We start from the raw sequence: 11,135 nt of genomic DNA, 5'->3' as shown, positions 1-11,135 counted from the left end.
GATGGCACTTTTAAGGAATAACAAAATTTTGAACATCATAGCTATATAAAAGTTGCAACGAAAATACACAGACGGTGTGAGTGTACATATTCTGCGTTTCCAGGTTTGTTTTAAGGGATTCTAGCATAACAACCTAAAAATTCTAGAATTTAACTATCTAAATGAATAAGGATATCAAAAATATGTTATAACCTATAAACACAGCAATAAAAATATGACAATAACAAATAAACTATAACGGAAGATGCCAGATGGTACAGGCCAGGCTATAGAACAACAGAAAAAAACAGACTGCACAACTTCACTTCCGCAATGCTGCGATTACTCTAAATACCAATATAAAACCGTAATGTACTATATCGCACAGGCACAGCCAATCTTTTTAGCATGCTCGTCGTTAATCTTATTAAACATCGCCATAGATGGTACGTTATGGTCGCCGAACCAAGAAAAAATCGGGGAGGAACTTCATCGCAGAGGATTCCCAATTTATTTCTCGGGGGAAAATTCGTCAGGAAAAATTTTGTGGGGAAAATGTAGCTATTTCGTAATTATTTTGACGAACTATACCCTTTAAAGTAGCTTGCTGTAAAAAAGGTAAAAACTAATTTTTTTGCTAAATGTATTTGTTTTTAACTTTATAACTAAAAAAAAAGATATTGTGCGTTATAAAAATCTCAAAGACGGAGCTTTTGTTTACATTTCTCAAGAACATTTCGTGCATCCACTACAATGCGCCATTGGCGCGGTAAAATTCAAGAGAAATTCGTTTGTTTTGAATGAAGACGTGGACACTCTATTATTCAACCATAAAACAGCACACCATCAGCGAAGCAGACGAGAACTGAAACACAAATTGAATTCTACCTAAACTTGTCATTTAATATATGTATGTAGTTAGTATATTTTAAGCAAAAAGTTGTTTATTGTCAGTACTATAACTAGCATATATAGCTAGCTTTACACATCTGAAAGTCTTGGAAAACTCATATTTGAGGGATCCCTTAAATTGAGTTATAATTCATTTAATACTTACAGTTTTTTGACTGTGTTGTATTAGTTTTTCAAAGCGGTTGCTATACAACAGGAAAATAAAGGCAAGAGATTTCACAAGGCTATAACTTTAGAATATTATTGCTAGAGATAGGCCATGATGCATACCATCCATATTATGTCTAAACTATTGGCTTTCATGACGATCTGAAACTCTGGTTTTACGGTTTTGACTAAGCCATCCTCTGAAACAACTTTTCAAAAAATGCCTTCAAACTGAGCGGTGGGAGTTATTTGTGCAGGGTCAAGCAAAAAAGTATAAGGGTGCCGATAAGCCGCATACGCCATAAAAAGTGTGGGCGTTTTCGGGCGAGTTCGGCTTTTTGGAAAAAATTTGAGTATTCCCCGAAAAAAACCGCAAAGTCCCGAACAATGCCCGAAAAACAGACACTAATATAATTCAAAAAAACTATAAAAATTAAAATTAGCTTACTATTTGGTAGCAAAGTTCTTAAAAGAACTGTTTTTGATGGTTTTTGATAAAGTTTACTTTATAAATAACTTATATATAAACTTTATTAACTCCTTTCTCTTCAAGTGCCTTCCCAACTATTGTCGGCATGGTTTGTTACAAGGAATTGCATTTAGGGAATGTTTCGGGGGACAACCGCCAATTTTATTCGAAAAATCGCCCGAACTTGCCCCTATATATGCGGGTGTTTGTGGCTTATCTGCACCCTCTTTAAAAAGTATGTGGCTGAAACGTCTTACTACTACTATTACTACTAATTTATTTTGTTGCGCAGGTTAAATACAAACGCAGCTAAAAGCTGATGTGGACCTACAACAAAATATTAAAAATAAACTAAAAAGCGTAAATAATAAAAACGACTCATGGCGTATAGAAGGTTGTAGAGGGTAGTTGCGTGATTTAAGTCTCGATTTTGTGATTAAAATGGTTGCAAAACTTTCCAACTTGTCTTGGATGTGGCTGCTTTAAACATCGCCATGTACTTCTTTTTCTATTGCTCAAAATGGAGGTGCAACATTAGAAAGACTCGGTGAAGCGAATCAACAAAGAGGATCTATGAAGGAGACACAAGCGACAAATTTTCTTCAGTCTGTTTATTTTCATAAAAAAATTCTCTATTTAAAATTCTTATGTATATGGATAACAGAACAACTTGTATAATGCTTTTTGTAAAGACAACCAAATCAACAAGAAATGCCAAAAAAATTCTCTCCAAAGTATTTCCGGTTATGGCTGAACCCCTCCCTTTACCTGCTTTTGCCTCCATTTTTGCTAACCCCTAAGGTGCAGACGTTAATGACAAGTTGTTCTGTTATCCATATACATAAGAATTTTAAATAGAGAATTTTTAGTAGTTGTTTTTGTTCACACATTTTTTTAGAAAAAAGAAACTGGTATGGACAAGGGGAATAAAGGGAATTAAAAATCAAAAAATATTGTGTGTGCGTCCTTCACGAAAGACCTAAACCGTAATTCTTCAGATTTGCATTAATATTGTCGTTAATGATGACCCCCTTTATTAAACGTCCCCTGTTGAATATGATGTAAATATCCAGGACGTTAAAAAAGTTATGAAATATATAACTCATTTAATACCTGTAACAATATTTGTTATATTTTTCTAGTAATCACTACAAAGCTCTTGCACACACATTCTCCTTATCAGCAAAAAATTAAGAGACCTGGGACGAGCCAACGAGTGTTTTGTCAAAAAAAATGTGTTAGTCAATTTACCTTTATAATATCTATGCATTGATAATGTTTAAATGCACATCCCTTAACAGGTCTAAAATTACTGATGATAGAAAATACCAAAATTTGCTATTACTTAAATATGACATCATAATTTATGCAGCATAATTAAATCTGAAATACTTTAAATGTGAATATCTTGAAACAATTTACATAAAATTAGTTTTCAAACCACAAAAAAGCTTTCTAACGTGCACATGCAGATTTTTTATAGTGTTGTAGCAACTTTACATCCACCATAAATTTGCATATGCGCAGTAATCTTTTATGTGCAATACCTTTATTACGTATGCATGCCAAATGGTTCTGTACACTTGCAATAGTTTCTTTTCAGGTAAATCATGTTTAAATGACCATTTTTGGGAGGTGGGATTTCCTTTGGTAACCTCCAAAAAAGATATTGAACCTAAAATGACTTTCATTCTGCACTCTTTAAGAATTAAGATGGTTTTCATCCTGACCAGGTTGTACTGTTAATTATTTAACCATTTAACACAAAACCCCATGCATATAGATTCAAATCTGGTATTAGATTCCCACTTAATGTTGCTTTTGACTAATATAATTGATAGTCCTTTTTAGTTATATAACATAAAAAATTTAAAAGTACCTTACACTAATAGTGATTATTAGGAGGTATGCCAAGTAACAAGCTAGAGGACTATCAAGTCCTCTCGACCATTGGTACTGGTGCGTATGGTACATGTCGGAAGATTCAAAGAAAGTCAGATGGCAAGGTATTGTGTTCTTTAATATTGACTTGGGTAAAAAAATTAGCCTTCAGAACTGTTGTTGGAATACACCAAGCAAATGTTTATTGCTACTAATGGTCTTGCTTTTATGTGAAGAACAATTGCTGTTGTTTCTAGAAACATTATAAAGAAGAAATTTCTGGAGGCTAATTCGGTTAAACTTTTACTATATGTTGACTATGTTGTGTAGTAGTGTTTTAAAGCTGAATTTTTGCATTTCGATGATTTTATCAGCGATTTCTAAGCAATATTATTCGGTTCTGTGGTTGCATTTTATTTTTTAACAAAGTTATAATAATATTTCACACCCTTAATTTTACACAAGCCTAAGCCTAAAAATTGTCTATTTTATGCAGGCTTTAGTCCTTTTTTTATTTTCAGAAAAAGTGAAAACTTTCACTGATACTTAGACTCAGGTTATTGGACTTATGCCCCAATTACTTACCACTCTTTTGAATGTGTAATCAACCCTAGTTTAAATATTAGACTTTTCAAAATTACCTAATTAATTAATAAGTTTTTTTCGTTCTAATTTAAAAATGCGGGTTATTTTTAGAATTTTTTTGGTTCAAAATTTCTTAAAAATGGATTTGACATTCAGCTTTTAAGTTGTTGTTTTGTCATCTTGTAAACCTTAATTCTGCAAAAACTTATAATGAGAAATTGTGCGTGAAATTATATGATTCTAGTTAAAAAACCTTTGCAAAGACGATATAATTCAGTTTGAAGTAGAATCTTTTTTAGATTTTATAGTCTTGTATTTAATTGTTACCTACTTTAGATTCGTGTTTGGAAAGAATTAGATTATGGCACAATGAGTGATGCTGAAAAACAGTTGCTTGTTTCTGAAGTAAATCTATTGCGAGAGTTAAAACATGAAAATATTGTTCGTTATCATGACCGTATCATTGATAAAGTATCAACAAAAATATACATCATAATGGAATATTGTGAGGGTGGCGATCTTGCCGCTCTCGTATTAAAACATAAAAAAGAAAGGTAAAATTTTTATATTTTTTTTGTCAGAATTTTAAATTTTAAAAAAATATACAACCATAAAAGCACGTAGACACTAGCCACTCTGTATTGTTGAACCTGCACCTTTTTTTTATGAAAGTTCAGTAAAAAAGAAACGTTTTAGTTACTATTATAACTATGATTTTATACATCAATATTTTTTGTAAAGATTATTATATTTTGTCAGCCTTCAAACTACCAGTTTGTCATTTTGAATAAATATAACTCGATATTCTTATAGTTTTGTCGAAACTTTTCTTATTAATTTTTGTACATAGTATTTTTAAATCAAGTAGCAAGTTTAAATCTCTTTATAAATAACAAGAAAAGAAAAATAAAATTCAAGGCTCTACCATACATAGATGCATTTCTTTGTTGTGAACTGAAAAAATATCCTGTTTATTTTGTTGAAAATAATAAAGAAAACGGGAAAAAAGGAAGAGATTCGATAGTTTTAAAACATCTGAAATTCATTCTGTTTCTTTCAAAAAGTACATGTATATATAGGTATTATCAGTTTTCATGCAAATAATGTGCAAATTATTTCGTGCTAATTTCTGTACTAAATTGCAAACACTACAGCATATTTAAAATTTTAAAATATTTGAAACAATGTTTGTGTATCCAAGCAGTAGTTTTTAAATGTTAGTAAGCCATTTCTTCTATTTCCCCGGATGAGATAAGGTTTAGTTTAAGTGCAGAAACGGAAAGGTTACTTTATGAGTCATGTAAATATCTTTAGCAACTTCACATTGCGTCCCTACATTTTCGCAAAAAAACTATTAGGCAAAATAAACTTTTGCGAATCACCAAATGTTTACTTTAAAAATATCCTGGGTTGAGTTTAATCTAAAACTGAAATACACCATTCTTGCCATGCTTGAGTATATTTACTTAATGCAAAATATCGATGCAATATAAAACAATACGTAAATCAATACATAATATATAAACATAATGTGCAATTTTGAATTGAAATTAAAGAGAAATTTATTTCGCGTTTAAAACTTTCGCGAATTGATGCTCTTGGAAAATTTTGAATTATAAAATTTCGTGAATTTGGATAAGATTCGCAAATGTTTCTTTACCTAAAGAAGTATGCTTCATTTTAGTAGAGGATCAGTGTTTGGCCTTTTCACGTTTATAAACTCAACTCTATTGTACACAGTTGAATTATTGACATGACACTTTTAGTAGTAGTAGTGCAGTAGTCATAGCACAATCCCTTTCCAAGTAACTGCTGCATAATTGGTCCTTGATCAAGCAGACAGATCAACTTTATCTTAGTATTTGTAGCTAAAATTACATTGTAAAACTGTCCATAAACTATTTTCTTTCTAGGAAGTATATTGATGAACCATTCATTTGGAAGGTGCTGTACCAATTATCATCTGCCTTAAAAGAATGTCATAATTGTTCAAGGGCGGGCAATACTGTCCTCCATCGAGATTTAAAACCTGCTAACGTGTTTCTAGACGGCAATAAGAACTGCAAGTTAGGGGACTTTGGTTTGGCCCGAGTTTTACATCACGAAACTAGCTTTGCTAAAACCTTCGTTGGAACACCTTACTATATGTCTCCAGTTAGTATTTCATTTTTGATGCATCAGTTTGTTTGTTTGTTTGGTAATTCCCATCTGTTTTCAGCAAATACGTTTTTTATCTTTTTAAGGAACTTGTCAACCGATCTAGTTATAATGAAAAATCAGATATTTGGTCACTTGGGTGTTTAATATACGAGTTATGTGCTCTGTTACCACCGTTCTTAGCAGCCAACCAAAAGATGTTAGCATTAAAAATACAGGATGGTCATTTTAAACCAATTCCATCTCATTACTCGAAAGATATGCAAAGAATAATAGAACGGATGCTGACTGTTGTAGTAAGATGTGTTGTTGTTGTTGTTGTTGTTGTTGTTGTTGTCTTTAATGTTGCTGTTGTTGTTGTTGTTGCTGTTGCTGTTGCAGGTGGTGATATTTTTGTTGCTGTGTTTTCTTCGTTTTTGAACGTAATTTTTGTGCATTTTTTGTATTTAGGAATCTAGAAGGCCGTCAATTCAAGACATTTTAAACTCTCAACTAGTACAGAAAAATATGAAAATGGGGAGAGATATGAAGATAGCTGCTTCTTCAGAAACGTAAGTTTTGAACTTATGGCTTCAAGGTATTTGAAAAGTTCATAAAAAATACATGCTTTTGTAAAAGCCAAAACTGATTAAAAACTCACATATGAGATGGGTAAATTAAAAGGTATCTGAATCAATAATTAATTATTGTATGTGGTGTTTTTACTCTTGTTTTGCCTTTTTTAAGTAAGAGAAAAGAACTTGTTTTTCGCAACGCCCTGTCCCTTGCTTCTTATGATCATTGATCATAGAGCTACCACAATGATAGCTCTATTAGTTTTATCAGATTTTTTGCTCGATGTTAGAATCTAATTTAATATCTAAATCTACGTGTTGGTGATATACATACAAAATGCTAATGTAATACTTGTTTTGGGCATGTTATTTCACACATGGAGAGAATATCACAAATTGTTCTAATTGAGAATGTTTGAATGGTCGTATTTTAACAGTTGAATCCGGGAATTAAAAGGAGAAATAATTTTTGATGAGCGATTGCTTACTGTATATAAGTTGTATTTTTTTAGATCCTCTGTAGTATTACAAAGAAGGGAAGAAAGTTTAAATCTGAGAGAACGTCGGCTGGATGAACGGGAGAAGGAGCTGGAAAGTAAGTTGTCAATTTTTCTATTGCGATGTTTTAGCAGAAGATTTTATCATCGAAAACAAGATCGTTTAAAATGTAAAGTACTACAGTCTAGCTAAATAAATTGTGAATTTCTACTGGAATTATAATTTGTAGGACGCGAAAGACTTTTAGAAGAACGTGAACGACTTTCGAATGAAAAAGTTACTCGGTCAGTATCTATGCCACCTTTAATTTCATCAACACTCTCTATTGACTTTCTCCATTCAGGTCTATTACATGTTGATCCTAACTTTTACTTGACGTACAAAATTTTTGATAAGATTGGTGAATTTTGTCAAAGGGATGTCAAATCAAGCTAAGTAAAGAACAAAACTTTTCAGATCCATTAAGAAACAGAATTTCATCAAGTGATTTTAACAAAATATTTGCTGCTGATACTGCATACAAATCTCTCCTTCATTAAATAGGATTTTTAAAATAGATATCTTTTTTTTATCATTCACCAAATTAATTCCATGACAAATTCAGCAAAATTGCCAATTACTCCACGCACCGAAAAAATCCTATTAGCAGCCAATCGTAAAATCAAATCAACGTGAAATTAAATCCACGCAAAAACTCCTCTACTAGATCTTTTTTAATACTTTTAATTTCCTCTCAAGTTGGACCCTTTTTAGCAATACCTGTCATTACGAATTTTTATAATTTTTGCTCTTTTTATTAAGGGAAAGAATTAGTAGGACTTCTGTGTGAGTCTAAGTCTTAACCTTTCTCCACAAGAAATTATAGGGATGCGCCCCTGACGCGCTGTGCCGGCTCTGTCAGAGACTGGAAGTATAGGGTTAAGTTCATTCTGGCTCTTAGCAAATGTCTGAAACGAATTACCTGACTAAACATGAGAAAGGAATGTTGTTTATAATATGTGTTATTTGTACCATCGATTTATGTAGAAGTTTAGGTCACAGGTTAAAGGGCCTTCTTCCCCTTTCCCCTCTTAAAAAATTTTTCGTCAATTACAACGTAAATAGAAACACATGTCAACTGTTTCCACTGCATTTTTGTTTAGCCCTGAACCAAGGTATTATACTGGACACAAGAGAACAACCCTGGATCAATTTCAAGACAAAGAGAACATGTTTTTCCACAAAGAAATTTCTAAGAATGCTCTCTACGGAGAAGATCGACACGAACGTGCGCTGCGATTCCTTGATCAGAACCACGCCCTTCCCCGTTATGAGAGCCGGCTAAGGGGTGCTTATGGAGGACTGAGGTGATAATGGTTAGGTTTTGCAAAAAATTTCTGCATCAATGTAAATTTTTGTTTTGAAAACTTTGAATTTATTTTGTTATTATTTGAGTTTTGGACAGTTGGTCATGCATGCAAAAACGCGAGTTGGAAGGGTTAGTAGTTTAGCTCTTTGCGACATACATTTTAGTATTTAAGCTAACTCTAATTCTACTAGCAGGTTTCGCTGAAAACTTATTCTTTCAATAAAAATGCATGCTTAGAGGAGACTACCCCTTTTATTCTCCAAAAAATTTATGTTTCATTTATGTACAAATTTTTATGTCAAAATTTTTGGTGTATAAAGTCAAATGTCTGCATAGAATGAAAAGTCGTAAAGCGCACGATAAAAGTATTTGGAAGAGATGGAATAAACGTAACATTTTTTTAACGCTGTTTTTTTTTTCCATCGAGCAAACATTTTACACGTGGTGTAAGAAACCCAGCTCTAGGTCGATTCCCAAATGTATATGTTTTACATTGTATGTATTATATTGAAAAATTTGATCGTGTTTGGAATGAATGTAAAGTAATAAGTTTTTCATTTTTTACTTCATACAATTTGCGATGTTTACAAAACGTCCGAATTTTGCAGAGAACGGAGGTAGTTTTTTCCTGAAAAAAGTTTTTTTCAATATTCATTTTTCGTTCAAGTTTCTCTCTGCATGCATGTTTAAATTATTACACTGAAAATGCTGAGAGAAAGATTTATTTCTTTAAACTATCTGTATCACTCATTTTTTTTGTACAGTTACGACTGAAAATTGTAAATATATTTTATTTCGTTTATAAGAAAAGATTTAACTTCAAGTCATACTTTTTGAAGTTTTCAAATTTATCCCAAAGCTGATAAGTTATACCTCGTTTTTAAGGCTTCTATTTCTCAGTCCGATAAAAAAAATAAAAAACCTGGATTTAAGGTTAGTGTAGGATTATATTAGGGAAACTGCAATTAAGGCGAATCTTTTTCGTAAGAGAGAAGACACCGACAATACCTTTCTCTATTCTCTCTATATTGAAAAGGAAAAATCTCTGTCCTTCCTTATATCAAAAAGGAAAAATCTCTCTCCTCCCTTATATCAAAAAGAAAAAATCCCTGGACACAAGGGTGGCCAAGAAAGGTAAGCTAGTGGATAAATATACCGTAATGCTTAAAGTTAATGTTCATTCTCGTACCCAGACCTCTTTGAGATATAAACCTTGTCTCCAAACCCTGTTTCAGAGGTTATAAATAAACGCCTTCTTTGAATAACTTACCTTTAAAGATACAAGATGTCCTGAGGTTAACTACCGTCTCATTTAAATGTCTACCCGAGAGGAACAACCTCATCCTCAGGATATCTTGTATCTTTACCCTAGAGAAGAGGTTGCGAGAGGACTGCTTAAAAGAAGAAATGTTCGCGATTATTGGGCCCTGCGAAGATTAAGCTTTATAGGGAAAGTTTTTCTTAGGGTATTTCCCAAAGTTTAATTTCAATATTTTATTTATATATATGTCGATTTCATCCTTATAAGGTTTCGTGTAATAATTGTTAAGTGATTCTTTAAATCGATTTAAAATCATGTCTATTGTTGATGACATTTATAGTAACTTTGCCACCCTCATGACCAGGGTTTTTTGCCTTTTTGAGAGATGACGTATCTTATAACAAAAGGACAAAAAACCTGAAGACGAGGGTGGTAACTTTACATGCTATTTGAGGACCTCTTAGGTTAATATTATTATTATTTTTTTATTTTTTTTTGCCGTTGAAGAATTTACAGTTTTCCGGAAAAATAAGATACAAATCTTAAGCTATTATAATTGTATAATCTAGAGATATGATTGCATATGCTAAAAAGGTTAGCTAAAGAGGTAAAAAATGGCAGAAGCGAGAAGAAGGCTATTATAGCCTTCTCACCAAGCCCCCAAATTTTTATTAGGGGGCTTGGTTACATATAACAATTTATACATACTTATCGCAGAAATTAATTCTCGCAAAAAAATATTGCGATGATCATTCGCAGAAGTTATTCTCGCAAAAATTTTTAAAAGGGGTCAACCGCAAAAGTTATTTCATTTGATTTTGCAATATTCAGCTCTCGGGAAGAGATCGCGAAAGTTTCTTCTTTTAACGTATTTCAATACTTTAAGAAACAAGAAAGAAGGCTCTTATCATCATAACAAAGAAAATGTATGTTTTTTTATGTGATAACTTCGTCCCCAGGACATCCTAACTGTTTTTTATTGGGATTCCGATAGTCAACTGTTAGGATCTCGGGTCTTTATAAGGGGATGTTCATATGGAGGCGGGCTGGCTCAGTTGACCGGGCTGGCTCGGTTGAGCGGGATCTCGCTGCTATTAAGAAACACATGAGAAAATAAAAATGTGTTCATATGATAACCGAGCCAGCCCGCCTTGCCGAAATCTCGCTTGTTTGTACCGAGATCTCGGTCAGCCGGGATCTCGCTGTTCTTAAGAAACGCATAAAGAAATAAAATGTGTTTATACAGGCGAGATGAAATTAACAATGGATTTAAAAAATTCTTTTGTCTGTTTATAAATCTTTTGTGAAATGTAAACAACTTTTCCATCCCGGCTGTCCGAGATG

The 11,135-nt window shown here is 32.6% G+C and overlaps 1 protein-coding gene across 1 annotated transcript; it reads left to right on the top strand.

Moving 5' to 3' along the window:
- Positions 1–3,352: 3,352 nt before the first annotated feature.
- On the top strand, positions 3,353–9,357 carry LOC130641206 (serine/threonine-protein kinase Nek2-like). Its single transcript, XM_057447908.1, has 8 exons — positions 3,353–3,513; positions 4,310–4,527; positions 5,887–6,127; positions 6,217–6,426; positions 6,581–6,681; positions 7,197–7,279; positions 7,412–7,466; positions 8,325–9,357. The coding sequence occupies exons 1-8, from the start codon at positions 3,415–3,417 to the stop codon at positions 8,530–8,532; spliced, it is 1,215 nt and encodes a 404-aa protein (XP_057303891.1). The 5' UTR covers positions 3,353–3,414; the 3' UTR covers positions 8,533–9,357.
- The last annotated feature ends 1,778 nt before the right edge of the window (positions 9,358–11,135 follow it).

This window comes from Hydractinia symbiolongicarpus, chromosome 4, assembly GCF_029227915.1.
Source record: "Hydractinia symbiolongicarpus strain clone_291-10 chromosome 4, HSymV2.1, whole genome shotgun sequence".
NCBI classification, from domain to species: domain Eukaryota; kingdom Metazoa; phylum Cnidaria; class Hydrozoa; order Anthoathecata; family Hydractiniidae; genus Hydractinia; species Hydractinia symbiolongicarpus.
This window is presented reverse-complemented; position numbering and strand designations above follow the sequence as displayed.

Coding starts and splice junctions, on each gene's coding strand:
- LOC130641206 (XM_057447908.1), top strand. CDS start 3,415: ATGCCAAGTAACAAGCTAGAGGACTATCAAGTCCTCTCGACCATTGGT. Junction 6,128..6,216: donor CACCTTACTATATGTCTCCA/GTTAGTATTTCA, acceptor TATCTTTTTAAG/GAACTTGTCAACCGATCTAG. Junction 6,427..6,580: donor AACGGATGCTGACTGTTGTA/GTAAGATGTGTT, acceptor TTTTGTATTTAG/GAATCTAGAAGGCCGTCAAT.